The sequence below is a fragment of the Eulemur rufifrons genome, chromosome 2 (genome assembly GCF_041146395.1).
Source record: "Eulemur rufifrons isolate Redbay chromosome 2, OSU_ERuf_1, whole genome shotgun sequence".
Lineage (NCBI taxonomy): Eukaryota > Metazoa > Chordata > Mammalia > Primates > Lemuridae > Eulemur > Eulemur rufifrons.
This window is the reverse complement of record NC_090984.1, coordinates 66,591,932-66,611,666: the sequence shown is the minus strand read 5'-3', so window position 1 is coordinate 66,611,666 and position 19,735 is coordinate 66,591,932. Positions and strand designations below refer to the sequence as shown.

The following is a 19,735-nucleotide window of genomic DNA, read 5'->3' as shown; positions in this document are numbered from 1 at the left end:
GTGAATACCAAAACTGAGACTGCACCTTTAAAGTATTTTGAGATGCTATTAGTATATTTTTATTATGATTATGTAAAGCTATAACAGTTTACTGCCAACAGCTTGCATTGCCAACTGCTGATTTTTTTTCTTTTAATAATATGCTGCATGTAGATAAAGATGACCTCTCCCCAACTGCTGAGGTTTGGGATGTAGACCAGGGACTAATAAGTAAACTGAAGGAACAGTACAAGAAGGAACGAAAGGGGAAGAAAGGGGTGAAGAGTAAGTGCAGATTCTGACTATTAAATTTTTGTGTACCAATACTGAGAAAAAAATTATTCAATTCTGTTTTCTTATGTAAGTTTATTTTTTGTTTTATAAAGGGGGCAACTAACTTTAAACTTTGTCTGTTGTATATTTGAAATTTTTTGAACATAATTTAGGGTATGTTATTGATCAGGCACAAAATCATTTAAAATGTGTGGGTAAGGGTGAAGGAAGGATTTTGAGGTTTTGGGTTTTTTTTCTTTTAAACCAAATTGTAAAGAGTATTGGCCTTGGAGTTAAAAATAATAAAAATTTGTTAAAAAAGGATAAAATTATAAATTTCTCTATTTTTGATACATAGGGTATTATAGCTACAACTAACTCATATCCAGGTTACATTTCTTAGTTTGGGAATCCTTAAATACAGTAAGTAGGAAAATTTATGCTTTCTGGTCTCAATCCAACCACAAACAGCAACAGCAAAAAAAAAATCTTGGTAGTTTTTTCTTGGTTACTGTGGTGAGCGAAGGCCAAGGGGGAGGGTAGTGGTGGCAGTATGGTTTGTTTGGTCAATAGCTGATGTCTTATGGTGCCTAGATGTATTTTTCACTATTGTATCTTGACCAGTATAGTTATTAAAAGTATAAATGTATTTATAACCCCTCTCTCAAAGAAGTAATTCATTTCCATTTTGTGAATCAACGTTAGGCCATATGAAAAACATCTTCACACCTATGAGTATTTAATGGAGAGACTTGAAACTTATTTTGGGAAAACTTTATTTTGAACTGGCCATTGACTCCTACTAGTCTAATATCTTTTTTGATTATATTAAGGAGAAACTAATGTGTGACAAAGGCAGAAACCATATAGGCATTCTTTCATAATTCCTTTGGTGACAAATACATGCATTTATAAAATGGCAAGTATAACGGAAAAGGGTATGAGTTTCCTTCAGTAAAGCATTTTTTGAGTTGTTTAATTTATTGTGGAGGCTAATAAGTAGAATTTTGGGGATTTTACCTATTACACAATTTTCTTTTATAACTTTATGCTACTTTATGTTATTGCATGTGAGTAAAAAGGACAAACTCTTCTTTAAGTATACAGTGAACTGCTTATTGTATTTAAAAACATTTGGTACTGGACTGGGACTGTGTTCAGTTCTAACATCATTTACCTATAATGTATGCATGTTGAGTATAAAAGTACTTTTGTGTGATTGACTATTTTAGTATAGACAAAATGACATTAGAATTTTAGGGTTTAGTTTTTTCTTTCAAGAAATGAGATCATTTATTTTAATATTGGATTACTTATTTTGTATATGTTATCATACTGACTTAATCTGCTGAAGGTTTCTTTGGAAATGTTACTTGATGTTGCTTCTTTTTTTTTTTTTGAGACAGAGTGTCACTTTGTTGCCCTGGCTAGAGTGAGTGCCATGGCGTCAGCCTAGCTCACAGCAACCTCAAACTCCTGGGCTTAAGCGATCCTACCGCCTCAGCCTCCCGAGTAGCTGGGACTACAGGCATGTGCCACCATGCCCGGCTAATTTTTTTTTTTTCTGTATATATTTTAGTTGGCCAGATAATTTCTTTCTATTTTTAGTAGAGACGGGGACTCGCTCGTGCTCAGGCTGGTCTCGAACTCCTGACCTTGAGCGATCCACCCGCCTCTACCTCCCAGAGTGCTAGGATTACAGGCGTGAGCCACCGCGCCCAGCCCCGATGTTGCTTCTTATTTAAAATAGAAGTATCCCATTTTTTTCCCCGATAGACTATGTTTAGACCTATATCTTTTTGAGGTTTAGAAATAGATCCAAGTCGACTCAAGGTCTTTTCTGTAGGCTTTTAATTTTTCTAAAAAGTTTTTTTTAATTAAAAAGAAAATACCTGTTCAAGAAATATTAGAAACAGATGAACTTAAGTTTTAAATCCTCATGTAGAATATAAATTTATTTTTTAAATTAGGCCATAATACACACAATTTTATAATTTAGCTAACAGTTCCTAGAAAACATTTTATGTCAACAAATAATTTTTTTGTGTATGTTTTTAATTTTTTTTCAACCAGTATTGGAGAACCTAATATGTGAATTGGGTGAAAGGGCTGCTGTGATTGAATCAGGATCTAGGGACCCTGGTTCCATCATTTAAGGATCTCATGGCTCAATAATGTCTTATTATCTAGATATCTATTACATTATTCAGTCCATTCCCCTTTAATTTTGACTTTTTTTTTTCAAAAAATTAACTTTGTTTATATAATCATAAAAATAGCACATGCTTGTTATTTGAACAATATAAGAAGTATGTAGGCATACAAAGAAAAAGTAAAAATCCCTGTAATCCTACCACTCAGATTTAACTACGTTTGACATATATTTATCCAGCTTTTCCTAGAAGTCTTTATACATAAACCTCCTTTTTAAAATTTCAGCTAGAATGTCATTATATTGTTTTTTAACTCATTGTTTCTTTCTTAATGTTTCATAGTCATCTGTTTTTTTTTTTTTTTTTTTTTTGGAGATGGAGTCTTGCTCTGTTGCCCAGGCTGGAATGCAGTGGTGTTGTCATAGCTCATTGCAACCTCAAACTCCTGGGTTCAAGCAATCCTCTTGCCTTAGCCTACTGAGTAGCTGGGACTATAGGTGTGTGCCACCATACCCAGCCAATGTTTTATTTTTTTATTTTTTGTATAGAGAGGGTCTCACTGTTGCCCCGGCTGGTCTTGAACTCCAAGCCTCAAGTTATCCTCCAGCCTTGGCCTGCCAAAGTGCTAGGATTATAGGCATGAGCCACCGCACGCAGCCTATGTTTTGTATCTAAAACATAATTTTGGTGGTATTTCATTTTGTGAATTTAACCTAACCTTCATTAGTTAAACCTTTAGATTGTTTTAATTTTGAAATACTTTTATAAACATCACCATCTTTAATGTTACTTAAACAAGTAGATATTGGGGTAAGCATTCTAGCAAAGTGTCTCAGGAAAGAATAATTAAGAAATAATAAATTATATTTCTTTTTTATACTTTATGAAATTATGTAAATTAAAAACTTTCTGCTCTTGAATACAGAGTTCACTGTGAAAATGTTGGTTCTGAATCCCTGGCATGCAGATGAAATTTAAGAAATTTTGTGATTTATGGATCACAAACTTCTCATGGTCTTAATTCAAGTAGATCATCACATTAATACTAAAACATTATTTTAAGGAGATAGTTCAAGAATTTCCTTAGTATTTTTATTATCTAGTCCTTGTTGATTTTTATTCTGGTTTCTTCTACATGTAGCTTTGTACAAGTCAGAATAATTCATGAACTCTGTAGCCTTTTGATTTCTTTCTTTCTTTCTTTAAAAAATGTTTATAATTGACACATAAGTGTACATGTTTATTGGGTACAGTGTAATGTTTCCATACATTGTATAATGATCAAATCACGGTAGTTAGCATATCCATAATTTCTTTGTGGTGATAGTATTCAGCATCCTCTTTTCTAGCGGTCTTAAAGTATGTGTTATTATTATTATTAGCTATAGTCACCCTAACAGAACATCAGAACTCATTCTTCCTATCTAATTGTAAATTTGTACCCATTGACAGCCTTGTTTTTTTTTTTTTTCTTTTCTTTATTCCAGAATGTGAACAAATCACATCTACGGTATCATAGCACTAAGTTTCTACAGATTTTTTTCCTCCAGCTTCTTAGAGGGAAGAAAACTGTTTGCTAACTTACCATATGTGGAATCAACAGATGTCATCTAATCTAAATGTCTTTTTTATTCCCTTTTGAAGGAAAAGAGAAAAATGGCAAGACTGTTGACTTTTTAACTTTGTAAAGACTCATTCAAGATTTGACTCTTAGTGGAAAGGCTTCTAAAATCAAGTGCTAAGCTAAAGTTTCTTTGTCTTCTAGTTTGTTCACTCCAGTCTTCTTTTTTCCCCCATCTGAGGCAAGAGGAAATGGGTTAAAAGTGACAACTTTGCCTTGAAGTGTAGACCCCCTTCAGTGTTTCTTTCTTACTACGTGAAATATACTTAAAAATGTAATAATACTTTATTTATTAATACTTGTAAAATTCAAGACTACCAAACTAAAGAGGCTTGATGCAGTTATTTTGGTTTCCGGCATCAAAGGGTTAAGCTTCCTTTTCTTTTTAACATTTTACTTTGACATAATTTCTTTCTTTTTTGGGGGGGGGGTTTCTTTTTGAGGTGGGATCTCACTGTGTTACCCAGGCTGGCCTCAAACTCCTGGGCTCAAGCGATCCTCCCTCCTCAGTCTTCTAAGTAGCAGGGACTATAGGCACAGCAGGTACCCGGCTTGACATAATTTCTGATTTAAGAAAAATTCACAAAAATAGCACAGAAGAATTTCATATACTTTTTATCCAGGTTCCCCAAATGTTAACACTTTACCCACATATGCCTTATCCTTTCTGTAAATATATATATTTATTTTTTTGAACAGTTCAGAAAACTGAATAAGTTGTAGACATGTTGCCCCTTAAACACAATAGTGTATATGACCTAGCCACAAAGATACTCTTGTCTGATCATAGTACAATGATGAAAATCAAGAAATTAACATAACAGTAATATCTAACCTAAAACCTAGTCGTCTTTTACGTTCTAATTAAATTTCTAAGTTTTCTATAATTTGGGAGGAGAGTGAGGGAAAGTTCTAAATTAATCTTTTGTAAAATTCTTGGACTGGTTGCGTTTTTCTAGCTTTTTATGGTCTCCATTTTTGCTATATTTGATGTCTCATTAAAACATGTAAATCGTGGTGGTGAGTGCCTGTAGTCCCAACCTATTCAGGAGGCTGAGGCAGGAAGTTCGCCTGAGCCCAAGAGTTTGAGGGTACAGTGAGCTACAGTGATGCCACTGAATTCTGGTCAGGGCAACAAAGCAAGATTCTGTCTCAAGAAAAAAAAAAAAAAAAAAAGTAAATAAATAATGATTAAAAATTGCACAGTGTATAGCATCAGAAGTAAGTAAGGCACCTCAAATACAGAGCCTTTATTTAGACTACGAGAGAGGAACTAAAAATCTTTTAAGACTTTCTTTGATATTAGTTACTGTTTATATTAAATAACATGAAAAATTTAAACTGTCTTCCTTTTTAGGTGCCCTTATCTTAGACCTATTGTTATCCTATGCCATAGTACACCTATAAAATTTAGGCTTACCAAGAAGATAAGATTATTTCATTTTCTTCAAAAGATTTATAGGCTTTCCCCATTTTAAAAATTCATATATTGAGAACATGTGTTTGAAGTCCTGATTTTTCCTGGTGGACTTGTCTTACTTTTCCCAATTATTCTCATTTATCTTAACTTTTCTGTCTTTTCTCTGTATGCAATATGATTTTTTGCCATCATCTTTCTTTACTGCTATTATAGAATTGGTGTACATCTTCTGGCTTGATTATCATCAGCACGTTGGAAAAGGAACATCTTTTAACTTTTTTAACATTTCTTTTAATAGAAATTATAAGTGAGCTTCCTTGTTTAATTTTCATATTAGTATTTGTTATTTGTTGTTCCAGATCCAAGATAACACATTGTCATCACAAAATGTAATATTTTTTAAAGTATGACTTCAAGCCAAATATCCAAAATTAGACACTTTTAATACATTTAAGGGAAATTATTGTTTTGTAGCAATAACCTTCAGTAGGCTTTTAAAAACACCTTTGCACACACTATAAATTATCTGAGGTGATTAAGCTACTTCTATGGAGCAGAGAGTATAATTTGAGGAGCCCATAAAATGTTGCTGTATTCTATCTCCTACATGAAATAAAACACAAAAATAGCATTGTTTCTTATCAAAGAGATAGTTTAAACTAAGAAATACAGTGGTTTTATGTTTCTGGCTTTAATTTTACACTTTTAATACAAACCGTTCAGTTCTTCAACTCTTTCAGTAAGTGTACTTTTTAAAACCACACGGTCACTTTGCAGCTTTGTTATTTTTCTTTAACATTGTGCTGTCATATTTATTTAAGACAACAATTGTCATGTGAAAGTTTCAATTATAGTGATAGTCAGAAAATAGAACAGATCTAGCAAACATGACTTAACTAAATTCTTATCCTAAAGTAAGCTTATCTTTTCCCGATTGTTGCCTGCTAACAGTTGGTTTCCCTGAAGAATATAATTTTGATCAGCAAAGGGAGGGCACATTCATGAAAGGGAAAATGTTAGATTTGTAAAAAAAAAAAAAAAAAAGTATTACTTTACTTACAATAATAGAGTATATGGGAAGATAAATTTCATGTCACAAGTGTGTGTGTGTAAATGTGAATTTAAAAAAGCAGTAGTTAGTCCATAGCTTGGCTTACATGTGGCACATTTAGTGTGTTTTTCATTGTGCTGCTGTCTATTTAGAGGATTATACATTTATATAGGACTTGGTAGTCCTGATTAAGAGGTAGGTGGGTTGTGTTTTGCAATTCACAGCAGTAAAAAGTAAGTTTTAGAAAACGTAGGCCAGACACAGTGGCTCAAGCCTGTAATCTTAGCACTTTGAGAGCTGAGGTGGTAGAATCACTTTGAGACCATGAGTTTGAGGCCAGCCTGGGCAACATAGTGAGACCCTGTCTCTACAGAATTTTTTTTTTTTTTTTTTTTGAGACAGTCTTGCTTTGTTGCCCGGGCTAGAGTGAGTGCCGTGGCGTCAGCCTAGCTCACAGCAACCTCAAACTCCTGGGCTTAAGCGATCCTTCTGCCTCAGCCTCCCGGGTAGCTGGGACTACAGGCATGCACCACCATGCCCAGCTAATTTTTTCTATATATATTTTTAGTTGGCCAGATAATTTCTTTCTATTTTTAGTAGAGACGGGGTCTCGCTCTTGCTCAGGCTGGTCTCGAACTCCTGACCTTGAGCGATCCACCCGCCTCCACCTCCCAGAGTGCTAGGATTACAGGCATGAGCCACCACGCCCAGCCTACAGAATTATTTTTAAAAAATTAATGGATGTGATGGTGGTACACACCTATAGTCCCAGCTACTCGGGAAGCTAAAGTGGGAGGATGACTTAAGCCCAAGAGGTTACAGTGATCTATGATTGCACCACTGCACTCCAGCCTGAGCAGCAGAGCAAGAACTTGTCTCTTAAAAAAAACTTAGAAAAAGTATTTCTGCTTCTATAGATTCCAGCGATAATTGAGAATCAGTTTTTATTTTAATGCTTAATGATTCTTCAAATATTGGTATTAGTATTATGTCTAATATTCTATTACACTTAATACCATAATAATTTTTCATTATTGCTAATAAGATTTAAAATTTTTTATTTGAAATTGTACTTTTGCATTTCTTACATTTAGATTATTGAATAGCCTTAGAAAGAAAATGAAGAATTAAATTTTCAGTTAAAAGATGCTCTACAAAGTAGAGCAAAGATTGTGATTTCTGGTTATGAAATCTGCTTTCATCTTTTGGCAGCACTTACAAAACTAGGATTAGAGCAGGGAAGTTCCATCTTTTCCTAAACTGGGCATTGGGCCAGAGACTAAAGTTTGGCTGTAGTATGCAAATGATAATAATTATATAATTTAGGATTCTCTATTTGAACAATAACTTTCATATTGTCTCCTACTTTACTTCCTGTCTATGTCTCCTAGATCATGTATACAGGAAGATTATGACTTCACATTATCTCTAACAACAAAACTTTCTGTTAAGCCTTTATTATGTTTCACATTAGCTGTCATATAATGAAATTATTTACAAGGTAGTATTTAATAAGATCAAATTTTATGGTATACACTAGTATAATAAGAGTGCAGGGAAAGATCAACAAAAGCTTTACAGAGGAGATGTAACTGGTTTGAAGGAAAAGGTAGAATTAAGATAGGCTAAGGTGATGTTAGAAGACAGGAACTTGTGGGTGGGGGCAGTATTTTCAAGTTTCTGAAGAATAGGAGGACAGATTTGACAAAATATGGCAGAAATAACCTTGGTGAACATTGGTACTATATGGAGACTGCTTTGACTGGAAAATTAAGGAGATTTATATTGTGGATAAGATGGGATAGAAAAAATAGGATCAGATCATGAAGCACATGCAAGGTTAAGTACAAGATTTTAGTTAACCTTGATCAAAAGAGTGTTAAAGTACCACTTGTGGTTTCTGAGCAAAGGGTGATATAATAAATGTGATAATTTTGGAAAATTAATTTAGTTGTAGTATTCAAATGTGATTGAAGGCAAGTGGAGCTTGGAGATGGAAAAAACAAATAGAAATCTATTTACAGTAATTCATGAGAATGAAAGCTATAATTAGAATAAAGTCAATAGAGAGAAAGAGATTAACCTGAAGAATACTCTAAAGGAGGATTTTTTGGGAAGAAAAACAGCCTTTTTGCCCCCTTATTTTACAAATTGAAGAGAAATTGTTAAGATGTGGTTGCAGAATTTTAAAAACAAACTAAATCAGTGGTGGTGTAGTCACACGAGTGGGAGAGTTATAAAAGGGAGCTATTTTGTAAGAAAGAATAATATTTATTTTCTTTCACGTTGAATTTAACTGGTGGTTGACCATCCAATTGGCAGTTTTTCATTTATTAGAGAGTTTGTTTATAGTTACTTCACTGTTGGGGGAAAATCCTCAGGTCACACCGAGTTTTTCCATTATAATCATTTTAGAAAATTCAGACTACCTGACATATTACATAATCCAGAAGTAGAGTTATTTAAGCATTACTAAGAAGTTAGGAATTAGTATAAATTAGAACTAATAACTAAGATTCTACCTATTTCCATTAAATTTTACCATGTCATTGCCTAGCATTCTGTTAAGGATACATAGCATATGTAAGTGATGGTTCCCAGAGTTACTAACACTCAAATAGCCACAGTAAACTTACTATATAATAATTATATACTAGTCTAGTCCATTAATGTTGACATTAGTGAATATAAGGTCATAATGTTTGATCTTGGGTATGCCTATTTTAATTGTTTTACTTTATATTGATTATAAAACATTTTCTTTGTCTTTTCAAAAATTTTTTTACATTCTTAAAATTAAATTTTCTTTCAAAATACATGGTTGGAAATAAATGATTCTGCTATTTCTGAAGTTCAAAGGTAAAGAATATTCCACCATCCTGTAGAAGCTTTTGTGTTTTGTATATTTTCAATTATCCAGGCAGCAGCTGAAATTATCCCCTTGAATTTATGGCCTGTGACTATTGGCTTTTCATATCATTATGAGAAATTCAGAGAGCTCATGGGTAAATCAGAGATTTCAAATTTGGGAAAAGTTAAAAAAAAAAAAAACATTTTGAGAGAAATTACGGTTGATTTGCTAATGACAAATTTGTGCTAATGTGGCAAGAAAATATCCGTGGAAACACCAGGTAAAGTTAATTGTTTGTTGCACCCTCATAAAAATTGTTTGTACTTATTCCTTTGTTAACTTTTTTTAAGACAGTGAATTAAGTTGAAAAGCCCCTGTTTTATTCTTTACACTGGTGAAACATTAGCCTTAAACACCAACATTTTTCTGTTTTAATGGTACCTTCTGTGTCTGTGAGCTTATGGAACTTTGGTTAAGTAACAGAAGCCTGCCTCCCCACCTCCCTCTCCACCCCCCTTTCTGTTTAAAATACACAGCAGAGATACATATATCTCTCTACAGAAATTGTGAATGTTTTAAATATTTAAACTCTTAATGTATTTTGGGGGGTGGTGTGGAAAATTGAAGACATCTTTAATTATCTGATATTTTAATAGCCTGTTTTGTTAATAAATTGGTTTTTAAAGGCTGCTGGCAGGTCAGGCGGTAGCCATTAAATGAACCTCTACTGCTGACGTTAATTTACAGGGGTCAACAGGACAAAACTCTACGACATGATAGCTGATCTGGGAAATGATGAGCTGCCCCACATCTCTTCAGGAATCATTAATCAGTCTAGGTCAGCCTCTACTAGAATGACTGATCATGAAGGTGCAAGAGCAGAGGAAGGTACAAAAATTTAGCTACCATGTTTATTTACATTGCAGGAGACTTTAACTCCAAATCACATTTTAATATTGCAAATTTGATGCTGTTTAAAATGTTGAGGATCATTTTATCTAAATGATCTTCAGAGAAGGTGTTGGGCAAGCTCTTGTTGTAATTGTTTTAGGAATTTTGAAATTTGGGCCTTCTAATTCTTTATATTTTGTTTTTGTTTTTGTTTTTAATGTTAGGTGGATTTGTTTCCATCATAGGTCAATTCAAAGTACCTTTCTTAAATCTACCTTTAACTTACAGATGTAGTAACGGGAAAATAATAATTTATAAAAATAAACTCTAAATACATATGGAAAAAAACTACTCACTTTGTCATATTGTCTAAATTTAGCAACTAGTGATAACTAGCACTTACTAGGAGACAACTACAAGTATCAGTCATTATGCTTGTAATATTACATATATTCTAAAAATATGTGACTATTGCCTAATTTAATCATTATTCTTTAACTTGGTAGCAAGCATATATTACTCACTAATGAATTTTCTATAAAATTTGCCCACATCAGAAATGTGTAGGAAATGAATGTACTACTTAAGCGTTTTTTCCAAAGTTGTTTTTAGCTGAAGATAACACTTGGATAGTTTAGTCTAGTTCTAGTTTGTTTTAATTCCAAGTAGTGAATCTGATTTTTTAACCAAAGATTATTGTAACGTATAAGATATAAGATAGTTCATTATCTAATAATTTGGCATATAAATGGAATTTCATTGATATTTCTGTCTTTGCTGTGTAAGGGGATTGATGTCCTAGTCAAAAAATTTTAAATACCCTTTAAGATTTCTCTAGTAGCACATTCTCCTTACAGTTGAAGTTAAATAATTTTATATTCCCTCGCCTTAATTTACCTTACCTTTACTACTCAGCTTAATCTGTAAGAAAATTTGAGAAAAGATTTTAAAAATCACTAAAATAGTAAAACCAAAGTAAAATGAATGAAAAGTAAAACAGTGTCTCTTAATTTTTGTGGATCTCATGTCCCCTGTTGAGCTTTTTTCCTGTTTTACTTGAAAAGTATTTTCTAAAATATACATACCAGCTTCATTATTTTTCATTTCATGCATTTAGTAGCAATTTAGTTTCTTTAGCTTTTGGTCTGTTTTACCAAATAATGCATGATACAACTTGCTAAATTTTTTGTAATTAATGTACATTTAAACTGCACATTTTACAGTTTAAGGCAAAGCCATACTTGCAGTATGGACTCTTTTAAATGTTTCAAACCAATGATTTATGGAAAGGGCCAGTCAAGGCCCACTCTTACACAAAAACCAATTTAGAGCTCTCTTTGTGTATTTATGTGTATGTGTGTGGTTTAAAGAAAAATGTAATCATCTCTTTATTAATGGTAGTAGGAGGAGAGAGTGGGGGAGATGGGGAGATTTGATGAGTGTGAACTTCATTATACTTTTCAAAGGGTAAATCTTACTAGAATTTGTTATTTGAAGAGATTTGAGTTTGCTTCAAGCTAAGAAGGAAAACATTGGAATTCATAATCTCTTAATTTCAGTGGCAACTCCCAACTTCATGTTTTCCTTTTTTGGAGACAGAGTCCTCGCTCTGTTGCCCATGCTAGAGTGAGTGCCGTGGCGTCAGCCTAGCTCACAGCAACCTCAAACTCCTGGGCTTAAGCGATCCCACTGCCTCAGCCTCCCAGGTAGCTGGGACTACAGGCATGCGCCACCATGCCCAGCTAATTTTTTTTTTTCTATATATATTTTTAGTTGGCCAGATAATTTCTTTCTATTTTTAGTAGAGATGGGGTCTCGCTCTTGCTCAGGCTGGTCTCGAGCTCCTGAGCTCAAAGGATCCACCCGCCGTGGCTTCCCAGAGTGCTAGGATTACAGGTGTGACTTCCTTTTGAAGTCCATGTTATACCTCATTTTATAAAGAATAAATGTCTATTTTCTAAGAGAGTTGCTTCTACATTACAGTCTTCCAGACTATTGTTAGTAAAGACTTAAAACATAGCATGTTTTAAATAGAATAAGTTACTGGACCGTACCCTTTAGGTTTGATAAAATTAGAGGAGAAAGGAGGAGTTTAATATGTGAGCTACAGGTTTCCTTTGTCATAGTGCCCATAAAAGGGAAGGTTAGTTATAGAAGTATGAAATGAACCTTGTTATAAGATCCCATTTCATAGGCCTATAAGTATTCTTACATTGCTTGATGAAATCTCTTTGGCCACCTGATAAAAAGTATTATAATTTCCATCATTAAATTAAAAACTACTTCTTTTAATGATTATATTTTTCTTTGAATTGCTACTGACATTTTTATATTTATGTAACCATGTGCTATAGGGAATTATATAAATGTTAAAATGAACTTGTAGAATAGAAATTAATTCCCTCTGCAGAGAACCAAGGGCATATTGAGTACCTACTGTGATTTTTTTTTTTTTGAGACAGAGTCTCGCTTTGTTGCCCGGGCTAGAGTGAGTGCCGTGGCGTCAGCCTAGCTCACAGCAACCTCAAACTCCTGGGCTTAAGCGATCCTACCGCCTCAGCCTCCCGAGTAGCTGGGACTACAGGCATGTGCCACCATGCCCGGCTAATTTTTTTTTTTCTGTATATATTTTAGTTGGCCAGATAATTTCTTTCTATTTTTTTAGTAGAGACAGGGTCTCACTCTTGCTCAGGCTGGTCTCGAACTCCTGACCTTGAGCGATCCACCCGCCTCGGCCTCCCAGAGTGCTAGGATTACAGGCGTGAGCCACCGCGCCCGGCCCCTACTGTGATTAACATAAGCCACAGTGATCAGTGATAGGAAAAGCAGAAATAATAGCTTAAAAGCTTTTTTGCACATATGTATGTAAATAAATTTTGAGTGAACATGATAGCTTGCTATATATAGGTGTTTGTGTATAAAGGATAGAAATGTAATCATGTGATTAATTAGAAATGAATATACCAATTTTTTGTTAAATACAGTCAATCTAAAACTACAGGAAAACTAGCTAATACTATCCAGATACTTCCTTTCACATGCCCCTAAATTGGTCAGTGGCTAATCACAAGTATTCCTGCAAAAAGACTATGTAAAAATACAAGCAATTTGTTATGTTAAAGTTACTTTATTGGACTTTTATTAAGATTTGTGTTAGTGAACATTTGTATTATTGTGAGTGGGAGGAATTAGTGGCATTTTGTTCTAACTTGAAACAAATTATGAGATTAAAGAAAAATATACTTCTTTGTCCTGACGAAAAATGCTTTGAGTAAATATCATCTAATGACTTTTAGATAATTGTTCTTAAACATAATTGTAAGCTATTGATTTTATCATTCTTAGTTGCTTCTGATGTTACCAAAAACTGCATACTAGATATTAGCAGGAAAGATCAGTGCTACAGATTGTTCAGATTCCATAAGTATAATCATTTAGAGATTAATTAAGTACTATTCAGTATCCCTATGTGTATATTTTCTTTCATATGCTTTCAGATTTACTCTAGATCAGTTGCTGAATCACAACTTCATTTTAGGATCCTGAGTCAAAAATTATATAGCTTACTTTGATGTAGAATAAAATGTAAAATAACGAGATACTCGAAATAAAGATGAGTTTTATTTTTGTCATAGTATATATAAATTATCCTCAGAATTATTTTCAATAGTTTTAGTGATGACTGTCAAGTTTTATTATACCTGTTGTGTTTGCTGTAGCATATTAAATTTTTATCATTTTTCAAAGGAACTTTTCAAAATTGCTAATTAGCTTGAGGCTTTTGTATGTTTCTTTTTAAAATTTGTTCATGAATTTTAAGTATGTTTTGTTATATTGAGTTGTTTTGCATTATAATGACTTGAGTATGTCTCTCTTGCATCTTAATGTTAAAATTTTGCTTTCAAAGCATGCTTTTGAAATGTATTAAGGATTATTGCTTATGCTATGGCGGTTACAGCAAAATCTTTAGAGAGTAGTCAGTCATTCAATTATGGCAGAGTTTAATTGGGCAATAGTATGTGTAGAGAAAAAACATTTTAATTTAATTGGAACTGCTGATATTAACATGGAAAGCTGTAATAACACACATAATATAGATGAGAAAATTAAAAGAATACTTTCACTTGAGTGTAGTTTTAAATTGAAATGGCAAGTAATTCTTATCAGAAACTTAAAGTTCTGTAGGTAGTTGATATAGATTAGTTGCTTCATTTTAGAAGTGTCAAAGTAAATAAAGGGAGACATTAAAATAAAAATTACAGTCAGAGCTTTAAACCTAGAAGGCATTCTGAAGATTGCATGGATTAACCTTTTACAGAAAGGAAACTGATATTGGTGGTAAAACTGCCTTTTTTTTCCTAGACCATTGCTATTACTGAAGGCTTCTGAAAATTAAGGCTTCTTTCCAGTGGACTGATATTTGAAAACCATTTATATTTGAATATTTATATTATTTTTTACCAGACACTAGAATGCCTTGCACTTCTTTAGAAAAAAAAAGACTTAGCAACAACCTATTATGTTTTTAAAATACTGCATGAGCTACTCTGAGGTCAGTAGTAGATGTTTTTCCCCAGGAATAGCTGAAATCTTGATATGTAACTCCATTATTTAATCAGAATTTGTCCTATTTCTTACTTAATATGTAAACTATAGTTATAATTGTACTTAAATGATAATAGATTTAAATACACAAAGCTTTTGTGCCCCACCACCTACCCCAGAATAATATATGTAGTGCACATTTGATTTATGGAAGATTACTACATTGTAGTTGTAACACATTTGGTTAGTACTGTTCAGTAGTAGGATTTTTTGAGTGGAAGTGGGAAAATAAAAATTAATTATATTACTGAATATTGTAACTGTTAAGTGCTTAAATTTCCCCCACAATATTGTCTTATACTGTATGATTTTTCAGCATTTAAGAAGCGGTTTTGTTCTTTATAGCTGAACCAATAACGTTTCCATCTGGAGGAGGCAAGTCATTTATTATGGGTTCTGATGATGTTTTGTTAAGTGTACTGGGCCTTGGAGACCTTGCAGACTTGACGGTAACAAATGATGCAGACTATAGTTATGATGTAAGTGCAGTTTTATTTTTAATTTTTTAATGATTTAATAGAAGGCTCCTTATTTTTTGGAATCACTTATAAAAACAGAATTAATGTCAAGGTGCATGGAAAAGATAAGTTTAAGTGTGCCATTGTGTTGATTTGAAGTGACATGTAGTTTTTCTTTTATAACTACTTTCTTTGTGGTGTTTAAATTTTTCTTAGGTATTTTGGTGGAATAGCTAGACGTTTGGGATGATTACCTTACCATATTGGTCAATAAATATGTCTTGAGTAGTCAACTCTCAATGATCTCAAATGAAGCCATATTTTGGTGTTAACAAGAAAAAAAACAGATAACCTGAATCATTTATTTGTCTTTAGAATACTTCTTAAAAAGCATGTTTTATTTTTGAACTTTCATTTTCTTAATGGTATTGTTAAAGTTAGCTTGCATCATTTCCTGAATACTTAACATCTTCATTTGAGGGATGGGGAAAAGATGGAAGGGATGGGAAGGCCAGTGTTTGAGGTGAAAGGTGTCTTGGATTTGATTTTTTCTAGACATTTAACGTTCAATTGAGAGTTAACTATATTTGTTTAGATTTTTATGATAATTGCAGTTTTTCAGTAAGTTAATTTTTTTCTTTTTATAATGAGTTTCTTTTTCTACATTTTTTACTTATGTTGCATGCTTTTTAGAGACAGCCGTTGGTGGGCTGGATTATTCTCATTAATATTTTTTAAAGTATATAAGCAACTAAATTCTAGTAAACTTTTGACAGCCTATCTTTACAGATGGAGAAATGAAGGTAAAAAGATTAACTTTAATCAGTATCAAGAATTACAAAAGTGGGTTGAAAACAATCTTAAAGGATCTTTAGTTCAGACTTTTAGAAAGTACCTTAACTTGCTGCCTTTAAAATTTCACAATAAATTTTCCTGAATGACAACTGTACTGTTAGTACTATACCCTTTGGTATTTGGTAATAATTTTTTTTAAGTTCTTTTGTTTTCATGTAGAGTATTGCAGCAATGGTAGTTATTTTGTTTTCATTTGACATTTAATAAGAAGAGCTTGGGTTTAGCTTGATAATTAGGGAAAATCAGATTAAGGAACTCTTTGTTTGATCTAGGTATTTGTAAGGCTAATGAAGTTATTCTTCTGAGTTATTAAATAAAGATTTGTTATAAAGTTTTTAAGGTACATTAAATTTCCACTGGACATTTTAGCAAAACAGTTTTAAATATATGTGTTAAACACACCAAAAAGAAACAAACTCCACATACCTACCAATTTACTATTTTTACCACTAAATATCACGCTCTTTCTTTTTAGTTGCCTGCCAATAAAGATGCCTTTCGAAAGACATGGAACCCCAAGTATACGCTACGTAGCCATTTTGATGGAGTACGGGCATTAGCTTTTCATCCTGTAGAACCTGTGCTGGTTACTGCCTCTGAGGACCATACCCTGAAACTTTGGAATTTGCAAAAAACAGTTCCTGCCAAAAAGCAAGTATATTAATGTTAGCCTAGTTTTTTGTTCCAGTTTTGCTAATATAAGTAATTATTCCTCTTTATTGTCACATGTCTTTTATGTACACTGTTGATCTAGCTACTCTTTAATATCAACCGGTGATTTATGATTGTTTAATTGCCTTCTCTTCCCCACCCTTTTTCTCCCTCTTTTAGGAGTGCCTCTTTAGATGTAGAGCCCATCTACACATTTAGGGCCCACATGTAAGTTTTATTGAATTGGTACTTAATTAACAACCATAATTATTAACTGTTTTTAATCCTCAAACCTTATAATTTTCTCAGTGTTTGTTTTATATTAGAAAAGACATTAGTTAAATAATATCTGTTTAATAATTAGTGATAAGGTGAATATAATAGCATTTTTCAAATGTATGTACATGTTCTCCTAGAACAGTTTTTAGATGTCAAGTAAATTAAACCATGGAGGAATGGGGATTTGAATTTCTTAAGATTTGTAAGTAATTTTTTTCTTCTCTTCCTATAACAGTGGTCCTGTTCTGTCGTTAGCTATTAGTTCTAATGGAGAACAGTGTTTTAGTGGTGGTATTGATGCAACCATCCAGTGGTGGAATATGCCTAGTCCTAATGTGGATCCATATGATACATATGGTAAGTTAAAGGATCAAAATGTATTTTCGGTGTGAATGGAGCTGACAAAACTAAATATCTCAAATATTATTATTAGATTATTTAAACCTACATTAGTTTTCTCATTTAGTTCTTCCATTTGCTAGTAATGTGTTTTGTTAAAGAGAAAAATTAGGAAATGTCATACTATGAATCTTTAAACTTGTTCTCTGTTGTCCAAAAAAAGTATATTAGTCTATATTAATTGAAATGTTAATTAATTTCAGTACTAAAAGAAGGAAGCAAAATATTATCTAATTAACAAATTTTTAAACTTAAATAGCTTATGTAGTTCAAAAATATTAAACAAAAAACAATGGAAACAAAGAGGGACAGTAAGGGTGTAAATCAACTTTTGGAGACCAAAAAATTCTTTAATTTTAAAATAGGAAAAAAAACCCTTTTCCTTACAAATGAAGCTTTTAGAAATCTGTCCTACAGAATTACCTGTGTGTATTCAGATAAATTTATAAGGGCATTGTCCCTGATTATAAAAAAAATGTTTATGAGCTCTTAGTTCTTTTTATTTAACACATACTTAAGTGGCGCCTATGTTTGTCACTCATAGTGGTGAGCACTATGTCAAAAAATAAGATTTAGTCTAATGGAAAAAAATAGATATTAAATAAGTAAGGAGATGGGGTCTATGGTTACAACTTGTGATAAATGATAAGGTCAAGTTCTGTGAAAGGGAGCGACAGGCAGAACCCTTTGGATAAGTAGTCAGGAAAAGTCTATCTAAAATAGTGAGATCTAAGCCAAAATCTGAAGAATACAAATGAACTTTCAGTAAAGAGTTTTAATCCAGGAAGTGACCTGATAAATGCAAGGTTTAGAAAGATGACTGTGACTATTGTGAGGAGAATAAATTGGGTTGGGAAGAGTGGAAACATACCAATTTACCAATTAGGAGTCTGCTATAATGTAATAATCCAGTAGACTAGGTGATAGATGATGTTGCCAAGATAAGAGTGGTGGTACCAAAGCAGTTAGAGAGAAGTGGTTTTAAGATAGATGAGGGAAGTATGGCAGAATAAACAGAATTTATTGATAAATTATATTGAGTAGATAAAAGTGATAGGTGAGTGATGCTCAATTTGGTTATGTATTTTTCAATATCTTCATTGAGATATAACTTACCATAAAATTCACCCTTTTAAAGTATACAATTCAGTAGTTTTCACTATGTTCATAAGGTTGTGCGACCAACCATCACCACTATCTAATTTCAGAACATTTTCATCACCAATCCTGGCTTTTTGACATAAGCAGCTGAGTATGTGATGGTAGCATTTATTGAAATGAGGGCAGAACAGGTGTGAGGAGGTTTAAGATGGTGAGTTGGATTTTAGGCATGTTCAGAGATGTCAGTATCAGGTAGGTAATATAAAAATGTGGAGCTCAAAGAGATCTGGGTTGGAGATAAAAATATGAAGAGTCTTCTCTATACTGATGGTACTTTAAGCTGTGTTAATGGATGTTAAAACACAGAGTGTGTTGTGTAGGGTATGAAAAGAAGACAACTTGGGACAAAAGTCCTCAGTAACTGTAACATCAGAAGGGTGGCTAGAGCAAGAGAGCCAACAAAGGGAAACTGAAAAGCTGTGACCCAAGAGATAGGAAAAAGTTCAGAAGAGTATAGAATCATAGAAGCATACCAAAGAAGAAACCATTTTGAGAAGAAGGAAGCAGCCTGCACTTTCACATGTTGCTGAGAGGTCTAATAACAGGATAGAAAGGTTCCTTTTGGTAAGACGGCAAATACTTGGGTCTTGGCCAGACAGAGATTAGACACTGGGGCTAAGAACAGAGGATGAAGGGACCTCTGGATAACCTTATGACAGATAAGTCACACTGTATGGATAAAAAGCGGCATGATGTGAACAACCACTCCCCACCCCTCCCAAAAAAACTTTGTATCATTAAAGTATTACATTTGATGGAATAGAAGTCATTAATTGGTGATCTTAGCAAGGGTTGTTTTGGTGTGGTAATGGTATCAGAAACCATATTGGATTGATTTGAAGAGGAAACAGAAGGTAAAAAGCATGTTTACTCAATGTGCTTTTCTACTGCTTGGCAGAGGGTGGTGCTGTAAGTTTAATGGAGATTTTTTTTTTGTTCAAGTTGAGAGATTCTGGGACATACACATGAGAAACAATAAACATGAAAGCAAGTTAGTGAGTTGAATGGAATTCACAATATATCTGATGATATCCATAGAAGGACAAATTCCTTACTTGTATCTGGAAGCTAGGAGAAGATGGCTTTAG

At 33.1% G+C, this 19,735-nt stretch overlaps 1 protein-coding gene across 2 annotated transcripts in view; it reads left to right on the top strand.

Annotated features, from left to right (window-relative positions):
* Positions 1 to 19,735, top strand: part of STRN3 (striatin 3) — a 103,615-nt gene that overhangs the window by 72,024 nt on the left and 11,856 nt on the right. Inside the window, exons 8-12 of one of the 2 annotated variants that reach the window (XM_069464018.1) lie at positions 10,096 to 10,236; positions 15,190 to 15,323; positions 16,633 to 16,808; positions 16,989 to 17,036; positions 17,323 to 17,444. In XM_069464018.1, the coding sequence (XP_069320119.1) occupies positions 10,096 to 10,236; positions 15,190 to 15,323; positions 16,633 to 16,808; positions 16,989 to 17,036; positions 17,323 to 17,444 (621 nt within the window). The remainder of the gene's footprint in view (positions 1 to 10,095; positions 10,237 to 15,189; positions 15,324 to 16,632; positions 16,809 to 16,988; positions 17,037 to 17,322; positions 17,445 to 19,735) is intronic. The other variant, XM_069464028.1, reaches the window with a different exon arrangement.